We start from the raw sequence: 25,366 nt of genomic DNA, 5'->3' as shown, positions 1-25,366 counted from the left end.
TTCTTGTTATTTCACACAGTGCCAAACATATCCACATAGAAATATGAAATAAATGATAAATGTATCCAACATTCAGAAAATTCCCATTTATAACTAAGTGCTCTCAAGTTGAAGTATTTAAAGACATAGATAACAGAAAGGTATTTTCATTCAAGGATTATAATACTAATAGAAATATCATTAAGCAATGCAGAATAAGGGAAATAAAATACTTGACAAAAGCTTGGACTTTGTGGCCTCTCTGTTAGAGAAGCAAATACATAGACTTTATTTAGTCTGCTTTGCTCAAATCTCTGTCAAACTCCTAGCTGGTTTTAAACGATGTCCAAAGGCTCAACTAACAGACAGGGCTCCAGAGACAAACCAATTTCACATATATACAAAAGGCAGACATATATACATATTCTATTTCGTCTTTGGGTTCCTTCATCTGCTGGCTACACAGATTAATCTCTTTAAAATTGGAAATAGTATATTACAATGGAGAGAAAAATGGACATTGAATAGGAGACTTGATTTCTAGACCTAATTTTGCTACTATCTTGCTGTGTAAGCTTGAGCAAATCACTTAACCTCTCTGGGCCTCAATTTACTTTATCAAGAAAATGACGGAGTTGGAATAAATGATTTCTGAAGTCCCTTCAACACTAAAAGTCTTTGAATCCATAACACACGTCTTGTTTTTTTTTAAGAAAAAAGACACTGTAGTCCATAGTAAAATGTTATAAAGAATAATTAATATAAAGTTTTTAGTTTCTATTCAGTAATTTCTAGCACCTACATTACACTTTTTTAGAACATTCTCATATATGTAGAGTAATAGTTTACAATGATGATGACCTTCAAAATTATGTTTAATAACCATTTCTGTCACCTAGAAAAACTTACGCAAAAAATACACAACTAAGCATCTTCTTTAAAATAGGCATATATTTTTCAAAAATTAAATTTTTTTTTTAAGTTCATCTCAAGAATTGAGAAGTTAGATAATGTTAGATATTTATTATCATTTCTCTTTTTCCATTTACTCTTGTATTTTAAAAGTGCAAACCAACTACAAAGACACAATTCAACAAAATGCCAGTTATTACTATGTTCTTCTTATTTGTTTTCACATTGTTTAGGATAAAAAATGCTTACACCTTCCCATTCTAAGGAGGTAATGAAAAAATAACATTTTATAGCTTTCTAATTTCCTTTTAAATACGAGTTGGTGTTGCTTTGGCACATAAAAGGACATTTCCAAATGGTTACAGATGCAGAATTATTATCAACATATATGATAGCATATATCATTTTTTAATTGGAGGAAATGACAGTTAATATTCAATTTATATACTTATTTGTCAATTTTAAAATGTTTGGAACGAATGTAAGTTGTATATATTGCATTATTAAAGACCAGTTCTAAAATCTAAGAAAACTTTTTTAAAAGGCTCTACATAAAATTGATTTTTTTTTTTTTTTTTTTTGAGAGGAGATCAGCCCTGAGCTAACATCCGCCAATCCTCCTCCTTTTTTGCTGAGGAAGACGGCTCTGGGCTAACATCGGTGCCTATCTTCCTCCACTTTATATGGGACACCGCCACAGCATGGCTTACCAAGCAGTGCGTCGGTGCGCGCCCGGGATCCGAACCAGCGAACCCCGGGCCGCCGCAGCGGAGCGCGCGCACTTAACCGCTTGCGCCACCGGGCCGGCCCCTAAAATTGATTTTTTTGAAGTGGTTCCTACGCTTTGAGATTAACTAAAAACTGATTTTTTTTTTTTTTTTTGGTGAGGAAGATCCACCCTGAGCTAACATCTGCCAATCCTCCTCTTTTTTTGCTGAGGAAGACTGGCCCTGGGTTAACATCCGTGCCCATCTTCTTCCACTTTATATGGGATGCCGCCACAGCATGGCTTGACAAGCGGTGCATCGGTGCGCGCCAGGGATCTGAACCGGCAAACCCCGGGCTACCACAGCGGAGCGCGCACACTTAACCGCCTGTGCCACCGGGCCGGCTCCTAAAAACTCATTTTTGAAGAAATGAAATGAATTATATGGAATGCAGTTGAGCTTTTCATGTTTTTTACATTCCCTTGGAATCTAAAACCAGCAAAACTGGCAAATGCTGACGTTTGCTGCTATTACAAAGCTGCTTTCAAGAATCTTATGAATTTGGAATTCTAAACCTTTTTGGATGTTTTAGCAATGCATCTCATTGGTTACAGGGACGTATCTTTTGTCCAACATTTAATGATTCCACAGGGTTCAGTTTGAATATGTTTTCTTTGCTGATTACCTTATTTTTTTGACACAGTTGTAGATTCTACTTATTTCTAAGACTCAAATTTTCTTCTAAGTCATAAACCAATATTAACATTTCATTGAAGGGTAATTTATCATATATTCACCAACAATAATTTGAAAGGCATTACTCAAATGATTTATATTAAAAGCTCTCTACCATGACTCATTAGGCCACATAATGTAACTCTTTCTCTTCATTAGCTTCTTACTTATAAAACTCCGTAACAGTTTAAAAAGGTTCGCGTGAACTTCCTTATATTTCTGTATTTGATCTTAAGGCCAAGATAATCTTTGCATTAACCTCTTGCTCCAGAATTGGAGCAAGCTGTTGAAAACTGAAGTCAATAGGAAAGTATGATTACAATGGTATTTTTCTTCAACAATCAAAGCCTTCTCTTGTACATAAACCTACTCGGTCAGCAGTACTGAGTCTCCCGTCATGCTTGCAGGAAAAGCCATTCCTTCCCCATTGAAACTCTCAGGCTGGCCAATGCGGGGACCTTGGCTGATCTCACTGCTTCTGATGTAAACAGAAAAGATGTAATACCTGACATGTACTCTAAGAAGTTTGTTCTGTTTTTCAGATAATAGTGCAGATGCTAAATTATTCTCAAGAGATAATAACTAGTGCAACTCCAGAGCTGACAGAACATTTTCTATAAGAAAGATTTTAATAATAATAAGCTTTTGATAAAAGACACTGGCCTAAGGGTTTTTCTTTCTTCTTTTTTTTTTTCGAGGAAGATTGGCCCTAAGCTAACATCTGTTGCCAATCTTCCTCTTTTCTTCTTTTTTCTCCCCAAAGCCCCCAGTGCATAGTGGTATATCCTAGTTGTAGATCCTTCTAGTTCTTCTATGTGGGACTCTGCCTCAACATGGCTTGTTGAGCAGTGAGTAGGTCCATTCCCAGAATCCCAACCGGCTAACAGCGGGCCGCCAAAGCGGAGTATGGGAACTTAACGGCTACGCCACCGGGCCGCCCCCCACTAAGGGTTTTTTAATATATTAACTCATTTGAACCTCATAAGAGTCCAATGAGGTAGGTACAATTATTAATCTCATTTTACAAATAATAAACTCATGGATAGAAAAGTTATATAATTCAGCTGTGGGAGCTGAAATTTGAACCTAGATAGTTTGACTGAGAAGTGGCTTCTCCGATCACCGTGATAAGATGCACCAACTATGTGGTAGCATCACTGCAGCTGTTGGGCAGAGCCTTCTCTTGTGGGGTGCTTCTAGGTTCCGATTTCCCTATATCAATGACTATTCCACAGGTGTAACTAGAAGTTTCAAATGTACAAGTAGCTAAGATGTGGATTTCAACTACTAAAGGTTTGAATCCTCAAGTTCTAACCACTTACTCTCATATCTGATAATCCATCTGTTTTTTTTTGTTGTTGTTGTTCTTTGTTGCTTTTTGAGGCCCTCTAAGAGCTTATAGACTACAAATGCTGAGGAAGATTAGCTCGTGAAGGTTGAGAAAGGCTGGCTAGTAACCACACAACTCACTGAGTCAGGAAGATCTTGAGGGTCACAGCTCAGTCAAGCCTTCTCTCCCATCAAACAATGCATACTTCATATATGAAACTCTGACACCTTTAGAAATCTTTGAAATATAACATAACCTTTCTTTTTAAACCTCTCTTTGACATTCATATTTTATTTTGTTGTTGGTCAGCATCTATTTAGTTTTCTTCCAAAATTTTTTGTTCCATATGCCTGTTCTTTCTCCCCGGGAAAGTCATATGTTTCTGAGGTCAAAGTCCATGTTCCTATTTGTTTTGGATTCACTCACTTTTAAAACTTGGAATACAGTAAATAGATAATCCAGGAATGCTGACTCTCTCTACTGCCTAATAGCACCAAGCAATGTAATCTCTTGAGAACTGCATCCTTAGATACTTTAGCAAAGCCAGATATTTCATAAAAAGATAAATACATCAGTCTTTTTTTGGAATAATTATGCATTTTAGAATAAAACATTTAATAAATAAGTGTTTTTTTATGAAACATCTGTCACAATTCTTCATCCGGGAAATGACTCTCACACCAACAGAATAATAAGTTCATTAAAGTGAAAGTTTCCCAATATTTCACCTTTACAGAAAAGACAGTTCAGTAGTCTCATCAAAAGTTAGACGGAATGGAAAATTCTATAGGCTTTGTTAAGGATGATCAAAAAAATTTTTTAATTTCTGCTTTTATGTTCTAATTATCGCAGCAATAGAAAGCTAACACACAATCCATCTATAGATCCTGTACCCTCACAGTACACCCAGACGCCCACTACTTTTCTCCTTTAGCTCCTACTCAGCTTCAAGTGCAATCACTTTCCTTGCCTGGACTCCTGCACCAGACTTCTGATGTGTGCCCACCTTGCCTCCTTACAGCTAAATCCTGTTAAAAACTTGTCTCAGGTCTGTTGCTCTCTCTCAAAACTCTCTAAATTGAGGACTTCTCAAATTTTACCATGGCCAATGAGCCCTACGAGAACTACAAGACACCCCCTGCCCACCCCCCCGCTGCACTCCACATGTGCCTTTGGATTGTATTTACTCTAATTCCCCACATTCCAGCTACCCTGGCCCCTGGCTGGTCCTTGACTAGGCAAGCATGGTCCCACCTTGCATGTACTAGTTGTGTCCAGAATGCTCTTCTCCCATGCAGTTACATGCCTCACTCCCTCACTTCATTTAGGCCTCTGTTCTCCTCAGAGATCTTCCTTGACCACTTTATGTAACATGGCACCCTCTTTCCCCCTCTCCCAATCCCCAATATTCTGCTTTATTTTTTCCATAGCAATTATTACAGCCTGAAATACTGTGTTAAAAAATAAAATATTGTGTTAATACTACATTATATATATTGATATATATATATATACACACACACACACTGTATACTATACTATATAAATAATGCTGGTGAATACTGTATTAATAAAGATATACTTACTATTTTCTTAAGGGGTGTCTCTCAAAAATTATTATTTTGCTTATTATATGTAAGTCCCAGGAGAGCAGGCATATATTAGGAGCTCAATTCAAATGAGTAAGTACATGTGTGAGTGAAAGAGTGTGTCAATGAACCTATATTTACATTTTAGTATATTTCTCTATCACTCCTACCATGTTTATATGTATATTTCAGAAATTATCTTAAGATGTTATATTCAACGAGGACGTGGTTAAACTTACATGTGGATCATCTCTTCTATTAAAAATTTAACTGCTCTTTTGAGCAGCCCTCCCTTATTATTATTTTATGATTTAAATTAGTTAAACCTGGTGAAGTCTTTGGTACTATTTAAAGAGAGATTACTGCCTAAAGGCAGTGGCTTTCAAACTGTTATGACTATGAACTACAATTTTATGGAATAAATTGACGTTTACCGTATGCATTCTGAAAATTTATTTTCTTTCTCTCTTCTGGTCTACTTCCTTTTTAAACACATGCCTCCCATGACCCACTGCACTGATTTTATGACCCAATTTTTTTCATGGAGCATAACCTAAAGTTTGAAAAACATCACTACAGAGTACTCAGGATAATATGCAGAATTCCTATTGAACTAGTATTAATGCTTTCACTGCCCATTAAAATAACCAAAAACTAATGAACTCTACATAGAATAATACTTTTGAAACCAATTATTATTTTATATCCACATATGACCTAAAATAGGCATACTATGAATATTAATATGAATTTTTGAGATAGGATATTCTATAAAATGAAAGAATGTAGAACTAAAATTGAACTAAAATGAAAGAATGTGGAACTAGCTTCTTAAAAAAGAAGCTAAAGGAATTGTTACATTTAAGCAGAAAATTATTACTTTAAAACTGAAAACATCTCAATGTAAAGGTTATTACATATTTCCCCAGGGAGAATTATAATTTTTAAATAGCTCTGTTAAATTTAGCAGATTAATTTGTAACCAGTGGATGCCAAAAATGAGTGAACTGATGGGAATCTTTTAATGGTATGATCATTCTCCCTTTTAGCCAAGATGAAAATAGATATTTTTCTTTTCCCGCACATATAAATTATTCCTCTGTTGCATCAATTTTTCCCCTGGAATATTTAGGACATCTTTATTTTCCACTATATGTTTATCTACTACCCTATATAAACTTAGGAACACACACTTGGTCCATTAAAATAATTTCCTAAGAAGTTTAATGTCATCCTATCTCTGTTGATCCAAATCAACTTTCAAATCACTACAGACTTATCTTCCCCAAATCCTATTTGATTATTTCTCTACTCAAACTGCTTCTCCTGTCATTCAAATCCTTCCCAATTTATCTTTTTGGCCTTGGCCATCATTAGTACTTGTGGTGGTCAGTGTTATGTGTCAACTTGGCCAGCTATTCAATCAAATAGTAATCTAGGTGTTGCCATGAAGTTATTTTGTAGATATGATTAATATCTATAATCAGTTGACTTTACATAAAAGAGATTATCCTGGACAATCTGGTTGGGCTTGATACAATCAATCTAAAGCCTTAAGAGTAGAACTGAGACAGAACTGCTGTGTCTCTGAAGAAGAAGAAATTCCACTGCGGTCACCTCTTGCCCAAGAGTTTCCAGCCTGTCCTTCTTGATGGCCTGCCATATGGATTTCAGACTTGTCTAGCCAGCCCTCCCACAATTGTGTAACCCATTCCTTGAAATAAATGAGTGTGTGTGTGTGTGTGTGTGTGTGTGTGTACATCCTACTAGTTCTATTTCTCGATGGAATCCAAAGACTGACAAAGTACTTTACCGTCATTAGTATTTTATGGTCCAGCCCAACTTTTGTCACATTCTGTTTGTGCCTTAGACCTTGCTGACTGCACTCATCCTCCTTCAGATATCTTAGCTTGAAAAGGTCACTCCACCCTTGTTTTGACTCTTGGAAATCCTACCTTGCTCCCACTTTCATAAAACGGGAGTGATGCCATTCTCTGAATCTCTATAGCTTTCTGCTAAGTGCCATTCGAATGGCACAAAATATGATCTGCCTTTTATATTAGTTATTTTTGTAAGATATTTCCCTATGACAATAAGATGCATGAGAATATAAGCCATGTGTCACACAGCTCTGAAGCTTCATCAACATTCAGTGACGCTTCGGCAATAGCACCTTAAAAACAATAGCTATTTAATGAATGAATGAATAATCAAGTGTTATTACATACATAAAAAGAAGCAAACTTTCAAAGTCAGATAGACTTCAGTTTTTTAGTCTGGCTCTGTCTGACTAGCTTTGTGAAAATAGGCAAATTACTTAATCTTTCAGCCTTAGTCTTCTCTTATGTAAAGATTAATAATCACCATACTGGGTCACGGCAAATACTAAATGAGATCGTGTAAAAACACACCAGCACCGTAGCTGGCGTATATTGGGGCTCAATGAAATGTAACAATTTTGTAATTACCTTGGAAAGATTATTATGCAATAATTCATCAAATACATATAATGAACACCTACTATGAGACAGGCACTTTGGTAAGTCCTGTGAAAAATAAAACGATAAATTAATGATTGCTAACATTTACCAAGTAGTTATTTTATTCCAGACGCTCTTCTAATACTTATCTAACACCTTTATTTCTAGAACAACTCTAATGAGAAATTACTGTTATCCCTATTTCAACATGAGTAACCACAGACATAAAAAGGTTAAGCAGTTTGCCCAAAGACGCATAGCTAATAAGTGTTGGAATCAGGATAGAAACGAAGGCAATCTAGTACTAGAGTCTGTATTTTTTTCTAATTGTGCTAAGGTAGTTCCTGTGGACATGGATTTGATTTTCAAGTGGCATTTAGTCTAATAAGAGATATAGAAAATTTTCAGAAATAACTACTAAATGATCAATTTACAAAGTGCCACAAGGAAGAGAATTTAGAAAAAAATAATGTTCTTCAATTAGTTTTACCATTACTTGGTACACATGATATACATGGTCACTCAGGAGGCCATCTTAGAATAGAAAAAACAACTGGCGCCTCCATATTTTACTGACCCCAGTCTGGGAAGATCTTTCTGAGCCCTCAATTTCTTGTGAGATCTCTTACAGCTGTTATGCACTTGTGAATTAGCACAGGCAACTTTTCCATGAGATAAGCAGATCTCCATTGTCACTGAACCAGCAGAGTTAAACGTAGTTCTAGTTAGAATCTTTCAACACTTTATAAACCAGTTTTTCAAAATGAGACATTTCAAACACATATAAAAATAATCTGTGGTGGTTTCACTTGAAGGATATAATTCTACTACAATCAATAATAATTTCAAAAACCGAGCATGCACAGGGCCGGCCCTGTGGCCTAGCAGTTAAGTTTGGTGCACTCTGCTTCGGCGGCCCAGGTTTGGTTCCCAGGCACGGACCTACGCCGCTCATCAGAGGCTATGCTGTGGTGGCGACCCACATACAAAATAGAGAAAGAATGGCACAGATGTTAGCTCCTCCTTAAGCAAAAAAGGGGAAAATTGGCAACAGATGTTAGCTCAGGGCGAATCTTCCTCAGTAAAAAAAAAAAAAAAAACTGAGCACGCACTTTAATATAATAGTAGTTGTCTAGATTAAATTTTTTTCTATATAGTTTTCATATAGTTTCTCAATAGCTAATACGAGGAATATCTGAGGAAGAGATGGATAATATCAACTCAATTTTTCTCATTCAGTTAACTATATGCTAACTCATGGCAGTCAATCCTCATGTTAACTTTACAGAAAAAATCATAAGCATTGTAGTGATTTCAAGTATATTAGGTTTAAGCAGAAAACATTTTAGAGCATTTTCTTAGATCCAAATCAGCAAGAAAACACATAGTCGCTGTACTCTACAAATCTCACGGTTGAGCACCGGCTCTGGAAGAACTTCTAGATGGCCTTAAAATGCTGCTTCCTGCTGATGCAGACTCAGACCAGCATGCTAGAGGTTCCCTATTAAACGCTATTGACTTTTTGTTCAATAAATGTATTTTTTTAATTTTCCTGAAATAATTCCTCATACCTAATTTCATTATATCCCAGTATACAGTTTATTAATCCATAAACTCTTAAGTTCTCTTCTAAAAATAATTTTCTCATTTTCTTTTTTCCCTGTGCTGTCTCCAAAGGTCATTTGCTTATGTCTCACCCATTCTCGTATTCCCTTTAATTCAATTCCGTCTCTCCTAAATTTAGACTCAGATTTCTCTGAAGTCTATTTCAGATTTGGTGCTCACTAATGATAAAATAACACCTTTCTTTAAAGCAACTTTTATAAATTGCATTCATTCATTTGTCCAGTTTTACAACAACAATGAATCAACTCTTTGAAGACAGAGTATAGATTGTTTCTATTTCTCAATTAAAATACAGGAAACTGAATAAAGAGTTCACAAAATATATGTATATGTGAATTTTTTTTGTGTTTTCTTAATAGTTTAAGTTTTGTTTGTGTCTTTTTTTTTTTGGATGATAATTACGTTCATTAAAATTATAGCTCATTTCTCTTATTTCCAGTTAGTTTTTATATTTGTCTGCATAATGCAACACTGAAATGTTTTTAAAGGAAGCTAATTTGTTGTTTTTTTAATTTCTTACAAGCCATATAGTGCAAATAATTTTAACAATAGCCAAAATCACTTGAACAAAATACATGCATGACTTAGAAATTATAAAGGATATTCTTCTTTAAAAAAGAATCGCTTATTTGGAGAGAAAAATAACTTCCCATACTATATGCTACAAAATTATTTTATTTATGCAAATTTTTTTCAGGGATCATTTACTAGGAAATGCCAATGCATAAGCAATCTTTCTCAAATTAACCATGAAAAAGTAATAATACTATAACAAAAAAAAATTCAATAATATCATATGAACTATTTTACCTTTGCGTTATAGGGAATGTAATGTTTTGATAAAGCTTCAGGCGTATGCATCCATGTTTTGTCTGCAATGAAGAATAGACAGTGTTAAATTAAATTACAGGTTCTAAGGGTGTCATATTCATTCATTAGCATTTGTAAGGAATCTGATATGGGTGGGAGCATTTCCGAGATTCTTTTGCCAAATTGAGAAAGAATAACTGGTAAGATAGAAGAATAATGTAGCTGGAAAGTGATTATAGGATTTTTTCCTTGGTATAAAAATCCCTAGCTTTTCCTCTTAAAAGTTTTCAAATAATAAAGTGATACTCAGTTTTAAAGAATAAAATACGATACCATCAGTTGGGCCATGAGTAATTACATCAATTATGTGATTAATTATGTGATCTCTTTCTCCTTTCACTTTATACTCTCATGAATTATAGGTTATTTTTCTTAATTCCCTGATAAATAAAAAGTAACCTGCTCTTTACTCATTGTGATTACTGTTTTTTAACATCAAGAATTAACTATTGAGTAAAGGGAAATTTTAACATTAAACTAACAACTGCATTCATATAAAGCTGAAATAAATCAATCTACTAAGTTCATTTGGAAATCAGTAAAATATTAGGATAACTTTTTAGTCTAAATTTAGAGAAACATTGATTGAGGATCTACTATCAGGAGTTTTGGGTATAAATAATCTTAAATACAGTAATTTGAAATATTCCTTAGATTAGTGTAATAGAATATTAGAAATTAAAGTAACTAAAAGGATAGAAAATATTGAAACTAATTTGTATTGCATATTATTGATAGATAAAGAAAATATACTTTTCATTAAATTTTTAAATTTTATTTATATATTCCACATATCTTCCAAAATATTTTGTGGAATGTATAAGCAGGAAAAAGGTATAAAATATTAATGTTGGAGCAGGCCCAGTGGCCTAGTAGTTAAGTCGGCACACTCTGCTTCTGCAGCCTGGGTTCGGTTCCCAGGCGCGGACCTACACCACTTCTCAGTGGCCATGCTGTGGTGGCTGGCACAACAGAGGAAGATTGGCACAGATGTTAGCTCAGGGTGAATCTTCCTCAAGCAGAAAAGAAAAAACGAGGAAGCTTGGCAACAGATGTCAGCTCAGGAGGAATCTTCCTCAACAACAACAACAACCACAAAATCAATGTTTACACAAATCAAATTTGGCTTTTTTGTGTGTGTGTGTGTGTGAGGAAGATCAGCCCTAAGCTAACATCCATGCCAATCCTCCTCTTTTTTGCTGAGGAAGACTAGCCCTGAGCTAACATCCATGCCCATCTTCCTCTACTTTACATGGGCCGCCACCACAGCATGGCTTGACAAGCAGTGTGTCCGTGCGTGCCCGGGATCCGGGCCCGGGCCGCCAGCAGTGGAGCGCACGCACTTAACCACTACGCCACGGGGCCGGCCCCTGGCTATTTGTTTTGAAACTGCTTTAGTTGGTAGTAAAACTTCTCGATCTTCAAATACATTATACCTCCTTTAGTGGAGTTTTGTGAGTATTTATTCTTCATAGGAATTTTAAAATTTAGAGTCAATATTATAAACAGAATAGAATCAAAGAAATATTTTACCATGAAAAATATTAAATAAGTACATATTGAAAGGAAATAGGTTACTAACAAAGTATCTTCAACATTCAATTCAGAACATTTGAAACTGGTGTCAACCGAAACTAGTTTGATATCATTAATATGTTTTTGAACTGGGGGAATGTGAAGACATACAGAAAATGGCATACATTTCTGGAATGTCAATTATTCTATACCGTTTGAAGAATAATGCACTATATTTATATTAAACATGTTTTTGGGCTACACTGCCATATTCACTAGAATGTCTAAGATGAAACATGAAGGATCAATGAAATCCCATGCTTATGATGCATTCTAGGGCTATATCTGACTACTGAAGTATATATGCGATAGGGGTACTTGGGCGAAATATTATGAAAAGTAATACATTCTAAGCTTCAAAAAGCAATTTTGACATATTGACATTAATCTATAAAACTTTTATTTTTTGTATGGATTTTCATTTTAATTATAGTTTTCTCTTCATGATTGCTACTGGATAGTGATATGATTAACTCAAGAATAATTTGTACTTAGATTTGATATATAGTCTTGCCCTTGTATATTAAAAGAAATAAATCACAATACTGCACACCAAGACAACAAAAACACCAAAACAATAAAAACACCAAAGACCTGCCTTCAGGAAATCTAAAAAGATATCCAATTTCCTTTTTTACCCCTTAATTAAATTCTTCTCATGTCTCCTTTTCCAAAACATACAACACTTCTCAGGAGGATGTAAAGTCTGACTAAGTCTGAATACGATGGTTCATTCCAATCCTGAGGCAGATAGATAATTGCTTTCTCCCATAAGTCAGTATTATTTAAAAACTGATGATATTGCCTCTGTTATAGTCTCACGTTGCAGTGACCTAGAAAGCGGGTAGGTATACCCAGCTGTTACTGGTGATAGACTAAAATAATCACAATGTTAAATTACTAGTGGATAAGCTTCAGTTGCTATAATGACAAAAAATCTACATCCACACAATAAGTGGTGATGGTTTGGTGGTTGTTCATTACGTATCGCTAGTATAGGTAGAACACTTATAAAACCTGAAGGATTTCCAAAACGACTCCTTACTGTCATCATAACTTTTAGTTCTCCAAAAGAAAAAAAATGGCAGAATAAAATTCTTTATATTAACTCATATTGATGTGGTTGACCTTGAAGAATGAGGTCAGATGATGGTCTTTGGTCACTGTATTTGCCCACAGAAGATATTAGATATATGGAATTGGTGCAGAAATGGGAACAAAGACACTCTAGATGGTGTCCCCTTCCTTGAAATTAAACTATAATCACTAACTTAATGGTGAACATTCATGTAAAAGGAAATACCAACATTTCAAAATACTTGACAGTGTCAAACAACTCTGACTGCTGAGTCAATAACTCTAGGTATCCAAAATGCCTTTAGATTAAGAGCTCATCAAGAAAGATGCAGTAAGTTCATTATTCTTGTATCACCAGAGCTTAACATAGTGAAAGCACCCACTTTGACTATATTAAATTTAAAACTAAATGCTGTTGCATGAATGGCTTCATTTGAATAAAATTCCCATAAAAAGAAAATAGTATTTAAATATGAATTTTAAGTGCTATGCACTATGGTTATATCTACTCATCAGTATGTCAACTGATAAGTTAAAAAACATAATGTGTAATTAGGTGGATTATTTAATCACATTTATCCAAATGCTAAGTTTTTTTTTTACCAAATGATTCATTTTTCATGTAATAAATAGAATATAGGATTTAAAAAATTCAAAGAGAAAGTTACCATAGAAAAAGAAGCTATAAAACAAATATATTCATCAAAACTTAATCTATGATTATGAGGTTCGATTAATTTTTACAGAGCTCTTCAAAACAGTCCAAAATGATGTAATTCTAATACATTCAGTCTTTTTTAGAATCCGTGAGCAACTCTAATATCATTAGAGCATTTGCAAAGCAAATCAGTGAAGTAACTGGCTAATTCAATCAAAGAATACCAGACAAATTACTAATTGGGTGATTTAATAAAAAGAGAAAAAAATTATCTTTAGGTTTAAGATAATGATCTCTTTTCCTTAGTTTTCTGAGGCCCAGTTTTCTGAGGCCCAGGATGATTTAGTAAGGTTTCACGTGATAACCAAGTAAACTGGACATCTATGAAATAAGAGACAAGCTGTTACTGATAGAAGACCATCTTGCCTTGTTTAGAGTGCAGTACAGTGTATATTGATGCTAACTATTGGAAAGATGAATTATATATTCTCTAGGGCTATAATTACAGTTCCTGATTGTCAGGAAATACAAATTCTCTCATAAAATTCAAGTTTTCCATCTCAAATTAAAATTCAACCAAATAGTGCTATTGGTTGAAACTAGGAGCAGAGGTGCAAAGAATTTTTCCTTTAACAACCCGAGGAAGTCCGAAGTGAACTTAAGATATAACTTCCAGTATCAAGTTCCAATTTGGAATTAGAGAAAAATATTGATCAAAAATTTCCTGATAAAGATACTTAATCATTAGACTTGAAAAACAAGAGAAGTCAAAAGAAATTTAAAGAGAAAGAAGCAAAGCAAGAACTAACAAGTGTTTCTGCTTCTTGATTCTCTAAATCAGTCCAATTTTCCCCATGGTTGTACTCCCACTGTCCTCAAATGAGACAAATACATAATTGCTAGTTACTTGTATTTCTATTCAACCCCTGGGATTTCTCAATGAAAAACCACTCCAAATCCCCTTCAAATAAAGAACAAATTAGAAATGTGGAGTTTCAACTTTAAAACCACGGGAAAGGGAATTGTAAGCAAATAAAAAAAGAGAAGGTCTAGAAGAAATAATATAGTGTGATCAGAGTGATGAGTTGTGATACAAGGTTTTTATTACTTTATTAAAAATACTTCTATATATCACAGAATTATTTCTATATTTTTTTACCAGTAAAAGGAATAAAAAATAAATATTATTTTACTTTTGGCATATGTTTTAAATCAAAAGCAAGCTACAGACAGCAATAAATGTCATTTTGCCTTCCCTTTATTCAGAAAAATAAGTAAAATAATAAACTCCTAGCTTCCCAGGTTTGAAAAGTGCCTGAAAGTTCACATTACCTAAATCTCTACTGAATACATTAATTCTCTGTACCACATCCAAATGTTCGAACACATCTCACTTTAGTAACAAAAAAGTTAGTAATTCCATTCTATTTTTGTGCAACTTCATTGGAATTTTTTTCCTACGTTAAATCAGTGACTTTATAATTTATACCTATTTGTCCTTTATTAAACTTAGTCCCATGACCAAATGACAGCCCTTTAAACATTGAAAGACAACTCTCATTACTACACCTAGTCATGTTTCCTTTTGTATGGTTGGAAGTCCTAAAGTCATCCCAGCCTGTGTCAACCAGGCATGTTACAATTTGTCAATTAATCCTTTAAAGAGAGAACACACTGTGCCTGACTACATGGAATAGAACAGAACAATCTATTCACTGGTTCCGGGCTGTTCATTATTCACACATTAGAAAATTAATTGGAAGCTTTGATAATCACACTGTTGACTTTATTCTTCAGCCATTTTTTACACCTACATAGCACTTAAGGTACATCTTTCAAATAATAACAATATATAAATAAAAATAAAAGTGTTAGATTTTCTGGACCCATGTTTGGTAATTTACAATATCTTATCAAGTTTATGGTGTGGAATATGACCTAACTGGTCATGTCTGTACTCCTACCCACATATCTGTAATCCTACCACATGAGTTATCTCTTTCTGCTTTCAATCACCTATGAACTTAAGTAGCATTAAGAATTCTCTCCCAATTCATTGACAGCATGTTAAACAGGAGAGAGCCATGTACTCACCACTAGAGAACTCTTTCCAGAATGACAAGGATACATTATTTTAACTTCACTGAACTAGATACAACCATCAAATTTTCCTATCTTTCCTACGAGTGCATCAAATGCCACGTTTTTCTGTCCCTTAAAAAATAACATGTAACTAGCTGTCTCTTTCATTCCTATACTGATAATTATGATATATTATATATTTATATTTATTTTAAATTCCCGCCTTAAAAGTAGTAACAAAGTTATTTTGGCCCCATAGCTATCAATTCACCTATCATCAATCCTCATATATCATTCAATAAAAAGCAAAGCGCCTACACATACACGAGCGAATTTAAATCATGGTAAGCTTATGTAAGCCCAGGAAATTTTGTATTATAGGGCTACGTAATGTGAAGTTAGGACTATTTTCAGATCACTTTATTTTTTGCAATTTCTCACCACAGAATATGTATTCTGAACTAAGTGTATTAAACAACTCCACTCTTTCATTAGAGTGATAACCAAAAGGTTAATTAGCAATGTTTGCAGATTTGTGTTGCTCTATTCTGACTTCGTTCCTGAGCCAGATGTTTAATAATAGGAAAAACTGATTTCTTAACATCTCTGTTTGATTTTCATAGTAATATTGAATTGACTCCTAGGTCCTTTAAATGGGCACACTTAAAGCACTCACCTTTCTTCCTGCTAAAAGCACGGTTCATGATGAGGATCAGCCAAATAAATGTTTGGTTCAATCACACTTTATATCCTATAAAAACAACAAAATATTAAAGCATAAGTGAAGGAATATTGACAATCTATTTTATGCAAATGCATTTTAATCACAAAGTCTTTTTAAATTTTTTAATATTTACAAACAATATTCTGATATGTCCCAAAGAATGCTGGGTAGGAAGAAACATAAGTACTCAATATTATGAGTGGCACAGTAGATAAGAACAATATCTCAAAGGAAATTCCTCTGAAGGTCTTTAATTTTCTTGTCTTTTTCCTATTATGTATCTATCATTAATTATATTTATCTGCAAATTTAAGGAGATAGAAGATTAATACTTAGCTTGTTGGTAAGAGGTGTGATAAAGTTTTGGGTTACTATTAATTAAAGAGTAGCGGATAAACAGAAGTCTTCTGATTATGACAAATGAGGGCTGTGCTTCTCCACCAGGCTCTGCCAGGCAGTCCTGTGCCCCATGATGCTCTAGGCAGAGGCTGCCTGGTGTGTTGAAACCAAGGCGATGACACCCCCCTTTGAAAACAAGGATGGAGCCCTAATGATCTCTGAATCGCCCTCAGGATCACTCATCCCTCATCATGAAGAATACTGTGTGTTCGCAGCCAAATAGCTCTATGATCCTGTTCCACTAGAACCTAAGAAGTCCAACAGCTTTCCTTCATTTCATCCCATCTCTATCCTCTTCAGTTCACACTGGTAGTGTTTCTGCTAGGGTAGCTAATTAGGTTTGTGGTTCACGCTCATGCTAATCTTGTTGAAGGGTTGTTTGGCCATGCTCTTGGTGTTCTCTGCTACATGGATAGGCTGACAATTTTCCAAATCTTTAAGTACTGTTTCCTTTTTTTTTTTTTTTTTTGGTGAGGAAGATTAGCCCTGGGCTAACATCTGCTGCCAATCCTCCTTCAAAAAAAAAAAAAATTTTGTTTTTGTTTGTTTGAAGGAGTGATTTGGTTCCTTCTAATTGATTATTATAAGATGAGAAGAAAGAAATGAACTGAAGGAGGAATTGTTAAGCAAAAAGGAAACAGTACTGGGGCTGGCCCAATGGTGTAGCAGTTAAGTGCACGCGCTCTGCTGCAGCAGCCGGCGGTTCACAGGTTCACATCCCAGGTGCAGACCAACGCACCTCCCATCAAGCCATGCTGTGGTGGCGTCCCATATAAAGAAGAGGAAGATGGGCACAGATGTTATCCCAGGGTCAATTTTCCTCAGCCAAATTCCTTGCCACTTATAAGAATCACTTGTTCTCCATTGTCCAATAACATGTTCTGCATTCTATTTGAGACCTCATCAAAATGGCCTTTACCATCCATATATCTTCCGACATTTTGTTCATGATTATTTATGTATTCTCTAAGAAGATGGCGGCTTTTTCTCCAGCTCTCCCCTTTTCTTTCTGGACCTTCACCAGAATTGCCTTTAGCAGTACCTTCACAGCAATCTCAGCTTCTTCTAGTAGGCACCTCAAAATTATTCCAGTTTCTATCCATTACCCAGTTCCAAAGCCACTTCCACATGTTTAGGTAGTTGCTACAGCAGCACCCCACTTCTCAGTATCAATTTCTGTCTTAGTTTGCTTGGGCTGCCATAACAAAATACCATAGACTGGGTGGCTTAAACAACAGAAATTTATAACTCATAATTCTGGAGGCTAGAAGTTTGAGATCAGAGTGCCAGCATGGTCAGGTTCTAGTGAGGGCCCTCTTCCTGGCTTAGAGATAGCCACTTTCTGGCTGTGTCCTCACAGGGCAGAGAGAGGGGGCACGCTTGTCTCTTCCTCTTTTAATAAGGACACTAATTCCATCATGGTGGTCCCACATTCATGACCTCATCTAATCCTAATTACCTCCAAAAGGCCCCATCTCCAAATACCACCTTGGGGGTTAGGATTTCAACACATGAATTTTGAGGGGAACACAAACATCCAGTCCATAACCCTCCCCATAAATCTACATAGCAATTAAAACACAGCAGTGAAATTAATCTTTATCATAAAGTCATTATTGCAGTGAAATTTACTGATGTCTCTGTCCTTGCATTTCTACTCTTAAAGAATTATTAAAATAGTTAACTGAATTATAAAATATTATTACTAGGTACTACTTTGTAGCTTAGATAATGACACCATATCATTCTCTTTTTCATCTCATACTTTATTCATCTTCTCACCTCATACTTCATTCATCTTCTCATGATATGCCATTAATACAAGATAGGTAGAGAATATATTTTAAGAATTAAAATACCAAAGTAATTATGTCATGTATACCAGGAATATAATATAGTTTATTTTCTATTAAATTAAAGATATTATTATTATAGAAGTAATGATTGAAATGACTTTATTTTCTACAATTAATTTAGTCATTCAGAAATTATTTATTGATCACCAGTGCCAGGTACTCTGCAAGATGCAAGGGAATACAATAAGGACAAAATATATTCTGTATCCTCCCAAAAGTTACTTTTCACCTAAAACCTGATAGATATGGTTATTGATTGATTATATCCTGGAGGAATAAGTAAAGATGAAAAACAACCAGCAGAAAAGAAACATAATGTATCCAAATGTGAGATTCAACTTCTCTGGAAAAATAAAGTAACCAAAATTACCATGAAGTCTATTAATCAACAAATCAAATTCAGTATGCCTCTTCACTACTCAAATTTCATCACTATCAGGTAGACATTTTCAACAATAGCAGAGTGTGAAACATAAAGAAGGAGTTTAATACGATATAATTTTAAATTTCCTATAATTAAATAAAAGTCTGTCTTTTAAATTAAGAATATAATATCAACTCTTTGGGAACATAGAAACAGAAAGGAAAAAACTTTAGCATAATTGTATAAAGTTCAGTAGGCTATATAAGTAGAGTATAAAATGACACTATAATGACTCTAAAACGCTAGAAGGATTTTTTTTGCCTGCTCACAAAATGCATAGATATAAATGCCAATGAATATGAGATAAGCTGTTCTCATAATACAAATAAAAAAACTATAATTTCACTTTCCAAACACCACTCTTTAGCCTATTTATTTGATCCTATGGACTTTACTCATCTTCTTTGTAAAACAGATCTTACTTCCACACTAGAAAATGAGCAGATACTAGCACTCTGTTCACTATGCCCATGTGTAGAATACAGCATATGACACTAGGTTGGCATTCATCATACTGGATACTTGTTTAACGTATTCATAATAAATGTCTTAATGCACTTTATAGTTGAGATAATAAGATATATACTGAAATCAGTTTAATATGTTAATAAATTAAGAAATATAAGTTCTATATAAACCTACTTTATTTCAATATATGGTATAACATAAATCTTTCCTTTTGGATAACTTCTTCATAAACATTGTTTCAGTGGCTACATACACATGGATGTATCATTTCCCTATTATTAAACAATTGTTATTTCTAAATTTTTAGCTAAATATATATAAAGAGAGAATAATTTACATAAATGTTATCTTTTATTATTTTTTTCCATAAAATAGCAGCCCAGAGTAAAAATTACTAGGTCTAAAGTATCACTATTTAGGTTTTCTATTTTTTTAATTAAACATAAAGGGGTTAGAACAATTTACATGGCCATCACTTACATGTGAGAACTCTCATTTAACTTCACAGTTTCCAGGATTGAATACTGAACAGTGTGTGTGTCTCTGTGTGTGTTTGTATGTGCTACACTTTTTATAATCCTTTCTCTAATGTATAAAACTCTTTGGGATTAATAGTGCTATATGGTATGGTATGAGAACTTATACTGATTTCTCCAATGGTATATATAAAAAAAGAGCCCCTATCATTCAAAGAATAATCCAAACCTTCCTCAGAAATGTGTGTTGCCACCTTTCCATATACTAAATTCAGCCATACAGACTTATTTAGACACATCTGCCTCTGGCCAAGATGGAATAATAGAGGCTATATATATCTTACCATCTGAAACACCTAAAAAATGAGACAAAAAGTATGAAACAATGACTCAAGACATTGGAAATCAGGCAACAAAGAACATCGATCCATGAGAGATGAAAAACACATAAGGTAAGTCCTACGATTTCCTCAGCTTACTGCACGGAGAAAGTTTCCAGGCTATGGTCCTGGGAGGTGGAACTCAGCCAGAATCCAGCAATCTCACTGAGTGGAGGAGAAATAGATGAGAATGTGGTGAAATGAAGGTGTCTAGTGGTTGCAGTCCAGAGCACTGGAGAAGAGAGAGCTCCACAGAAAGAACCAAAGATACCTGCAAAAAATCCTTACAATTGAATTGAGCACTTATAACTACCGAAGACTGAGGATAGAGTCACCCACAAAGCTTAGAGAGAACAGTGCCTGTAGCTCACAGAAGAGCCAAAAGCGAGGGAGGAAAATTTTGTAATTCACAGGACATCACTTAGATTACTAAGAAGTGTCTCACCTTATAGGTGGGGGAAAAATTAAAGCTAGAATAAATGCTGCTTTGGTAGTTCTATCCTTAATTTTTTGAGGAATCTCCATACTGTATTCCATATGCTCTCACTCATTAAGTAGTAGATAATAACAACAACAAACAAATACATAGACACAGAGATTGGATTGGTGGTTACCAGAGAGGAAGAGGGAGGGAGGAGGGCGAAAGCGATAATTAGGCACTTGTGTGGGGTGATGGACTGTAATTAGTATTTGGGTGGTGAACATGAGAACATGTTGTAATCCATGCAGAAATAGAAGTATAATGATGCACACCTGAAATTTACACAATGTTATAAACCAATGTTACCACAATAAACAAAAAACAAACCAAAAACACGAACATAGAAAAAATAAATAAACGCTGCTTTGGCCCCACTTAACAAATCTTAAAAACAAGATCCAAAAGAATTAAAACTATTTCCAAGTAACTTCACTGTATACCAAAACTATGTTCAAAAATATTTTAAGAAATATAAAGATATTCAACACTCAACATGGTAAAATTCACAATGTCTGGCATCCAATAAAAAAAAAGTATCAGGCATGCAAACAACCGGAAAAATACAATCCAAAATACGGAGAAAAATCAATCAAAATTGATCCAGAAATGACATAGATGACAATAGTAATAGGCAAGGACATTCAGACACATTCCATACACACAGGAAGCCGGGGGATAGATTAATCAGTTAATTAGAGACAGAGAAGATACTAAAAAACACCCAAATTGAACTTCTAGAAATGGAAACCACAATGTATGAGATAAAAAATAGAATAGATGGGACTAATGGCAGATAAGACATTGCAGAAAAAGAGAGTAGTGAAATTGAAGATGCAGACAGAAACTATCTAAAATGTAACAGACAGAAAAGATACTGACAGGAAGGAAGGAAGGGAGGGAATAAGAATCACTGAATTGTGGGAAAACTTCACGTGGTAAAATAGGCCCTGAAAGAGAAGAGAGAGGAGAAAGGGGCAGAAAAATATTTGAAGACATAAAGTGAGAATTTTCTAAAAATATAATCTCAGGGATTCAAATACAAGAAACAAGAACAAAACGACACCATGACATCTCATAATCAAATTGCTCCAATCTAGGGACACAGAGAAAAATCTTTAAAAAGATTTTAAGAAAAAAAGAGACATTATGTAGAGAGGAACAAGATTAGGATGGCAGCAGTTTTCACATTTGAAACATTGCAAACTAGAAAACAAAGGAGCAACATCTTTAAAACATGGAAAGAACCAAAGTTTAATCAAGAAGAAACAGATAAATTTTATATGGAGGAAAGTAAGGGTGATTTTTTTTAAAGTCCATTTTGAGTTTCTTTATAAAACACCATTATGTATTTTTTGCTTTTATCTTTCTTAAGGATCCAGAGGCAAGAGCCTATATTAAATATTTATAACATACTACAAATATCATTAAGCAACCTGATAAATTCATTTGATATTTACAGTAAGTAGTAAGTCTGGCTATGTTCAAAAATATAAATGGAATATTTAAATGTGAAAAGAAAAAAATTCCTACTTTATTCTAAATTTGTTGAAACTTTATCAATCCAAATTTAAAGCCAATTAGGAGAACTTTTAAATCTCTAAATAAAAATTTAAAAATACATTATGAACATTAAAGGTAAATGTCATTAGATGAATTATTTTAATCCCAAATTTTATTTAAAAATCAGTAACCACATTGATAAAACACTGTGGGCCTCGTTGGTATTAATTTACTCTTAAATTTAACCTTTTATAGGCCTAATTAAAAAAAATTGGAGAAAATAATTATTTCTTTAAATAAATCCAGCATATCTAGGTTTGTAAACTGATTTACCAAAGGAAATCCAATGACATTTATAGACTAGTTCAGAAGAAGTTGAGAGTGGCTTTTTTTTTTTTGTGAGGAAGATCAGCCCTAAGCTAACATCCATACCAGTCCTCCTCTTTTTGCTGAGGAAGACCGGCCCTGAACTAACATCTATTGCCAATCCTCCTCCTTTTTTTTTTTTTACCCTTTTTCTCCCCAAAGCCCCAATAGATAGTTGTATGTCATAGTTGCACATCCTTCTAGTTGTTGTATGTGGGATGCTGCCTCAGCATGTGCATCGGCAGGCGCCCGGGATCCGAACCGGGGCCGCCAGTGGCGGAATGCGTGCACTTAACCGCTAAGCCAGGGGGCTGGCCTCATGAGTGGCTTTTTAATGAATGGCAGTTTCCTGCTTTGCAACCTCCTGCCCAAGCTCTTCTTAAAAAAAATTAAATCATATTCTTATGACTAAAAAACTATATATGGTGTGAATATTAAAACCTGTAAAATAGCTGGTTCTGACTTTCGTTTTTATCCTTATGAGTGCGTTTAAAATCAAATTTTCCTGGAATTCTTTCAAGGTTAAAAGGGAAAAAAAACACCCTGAAAATTGATTAAAATATAGTTCACATTAATATAAGTCATAAATCACTTTAAAATCCTGTTGTTCACCAAGAGATCATAGATAACACCAAAATAATGAACTCTAATCATTAGGTTTAGTTCTAGGAAGGTAAACTAGTTAAGAAAAAAAAAATTGCTTCCCCTGTGAATGCATATAAGATGCATTTTTTGCTCTCAAACCTTTGTATGCTTTTTTGTCTGTGTGTGCAAGGAAGATTGGCCCTGAGCTAACCTCTGTCAATCTTCCTCTTTTTGCTGAGGAACATTAGCTATGAGCTAACATCTGTGCCCATCTTCCTCCATTTTGTGTATGGGATGCTGCCACAGCAGGGCTTGATGAGCGGTGTGTGGGTCCGCGCCCAGGATCCGAACCTGTAAACCCCGGGGCCACAGAAGCGGAGCGTGCTAACTTAACCACTATGCCACCAGGCCAGCCCCCTTTGTGTGCTTTTTTGAATGTGTAATTCAGGAAGGTAATCATGAGAGAATATCAGACAATTTTGGACCCTGCATTAACTCTTCCAGGTTGCTAGATACTCTAAAATAGTGGCTAACTATTGGAACGTCATTGCCTGCAATGGTGAATGAAGCTTCCAAAATCCTACTCCGAGAACTCTGCTCATGTTTGACACTCTTCTTGATCTAATTAGTGTCTACTGTAAAGGTTCTCTGCTTAAACTTCCCCGTTGTAAGACATCTTATAACATTCTTCATTGTATTTTCTGACTGTAATTTGCAAAGTTCTTTGCTTTTGTAGATCAATACTAAGTGTAGCCAAGAGAACTAACCAGTGTACAAATTGAAACATTTCACATTACCAGGAGGGGAAGCCACATGATAATGTGTTAAAGAGAATATACACCTATAATTTGCTAAGAAATAGCAACATTAGTGTTTTCCGAAATTCCCTGACTTGGGATATAAATGCTTATCATTATTTTCCTTTTTTTGCAACATTGACCCATATGTCATAACACTCATAAAAAATCCTTTGCTCTTTCAATAGATACATTTTGAGACCACATTAGGTGACAAGGATTATAGGAGTGGAGAAGCAAAAATAAGTGTGGTCTCTGATTCAAAGAATTTACCACTTTGAGAGGTAGGGGAGAATGTGTATGGGGCTCTGTGGATAGGGACACACCCTACAAAAGAGATAGATACCATTGAAAATGAGAGGATGGAGCACGAAATTATTGTTTCATTCTAGGGGAAAGCTTCAGAGTGGATATAGTCATTTCCCAGGTGCACAAAATCTAAAGGTGAGAGGAGGAGAGCCCATTTCAGGCAGAAGGGCACCACATGGGCGGTGCATGTTGATTATGGGCCCGGGGCTCCTAGCCACACTGCTAGGAGCCCTCTGGAGCCATCCACCAGCCCTCACAGAGGCTCCTGTCTAGGCTACTCCTGTAACATCCTTGACTGGGAGTGGGGAAGGGCTCAAGGCAGCACTTTGGGCACTTGATAATGTGGCCAACTCTAAAGAATGGTCTACATGTGAGAAAACCTTAATATACAGGGACTGAGAAATACCAGGTCTGTGCAACAAAATTAAACGGCCTAAATTTCCAACAATGCCAAGAGGGAGGTCAAAATAAAGGCAACCATAAATCAAAAAGAAAAACGGGAATATACAGCCTATCCTTTCTGAAAGCTATGAAAATTTAAACCACTTTATTCTGACAATAACACTTTCTGCTGTGCAAGGATTTGGATGAGGTATATTCAAAACTCATTTCCATAGCTGTAAACCCTCTAAGTATTGTGCAATGAGTATCTGGGCAAAAATGATGGTAATGTTGGGATATCACAAAATTCCACGCAGGGAATGGGTACTGTAGAGATACCCTCTGTTCCCATATATCAGCCTGGAGGTGGCGCCAACACTCAGCACCTCCAGAATGAGGAAAGCTCCAGGGAAGCAGATGGATAGGAAATCTCAAACTGTCTGAGCAATCTCTTTTGCACTGGCATGATGAGTATCTCAATATAATTCCGTTATTGCCTATAAGATTTTGAGCTAAACATTGGCAGTTTCCGTTTCAATAATCAGATATTGAGATTTTTCATTAAAACTTCATCCAAAGATCAATTAACTATTTCTGTCC

General features: G+C 35.0%; 1 protein-coding gene across 6 annotated transcripts in view; it reads right to left on the bottom strand.

The window, feature by feature from the left end:
* Positions 1 to 25,366, bottom strand: part of GULP1 (GULP PTB domain containing engulfment adaptor 1) — a 266,643-nt gene that overhangs the window by 92,668 nt on the left and 148,609 nt on the right. For 4 of the 6 annotated variants that reach the window (XM_058549394.1, XM_058549396.1, XM_058549398.1 and 1 more), the window contains 3 exons: positions 16,297 to 16,371; positions 10,169 to 10,230; positions 7,721 to 7,798 (listed from right to left, as the gene is read on the bottom strand). In XM_058549394.1, coding sequence (XP_058405377.1) covers positions 7,721 to 7,798; positions 10,169 to 10,230; positions 16,297 to 16,324 — 168 coding nt within the window. In that variant the 5' untranslated portion in view covers positions 16,325 to 16,371. The remainder of the gene's footprint in view (positions 1 to 7,720; positions 7,799 to 10,168; positions 10,231 to 16,296; positions 16,372 to 25,366) is intronic. The other 2 variants (XM_058549397.1, XM_058549399.1) reach the window with 1 other exon arrangement.

The sequence above is a fragment of the Diceros bicornis genome, chromosome 10 (assembly GCF_020826845.1).
Source record: "Diceros bicornis minor isolate mBicDic1 chromosome 10, mDicBic1.mat.cur, whole genome shotgun sequence".
Lineage (NCBI taxonomy): Eukaryota > Metazoa > Chordata > Mammalia > Perissodactyla > Rhinocerotidae > Diceros > Diceros bicornis.
The sequence above is the reverse complement of the archived record's forward strand: the minus strand, read 5'-3'. Positions and strand labels throughout refer to the sequence as shown.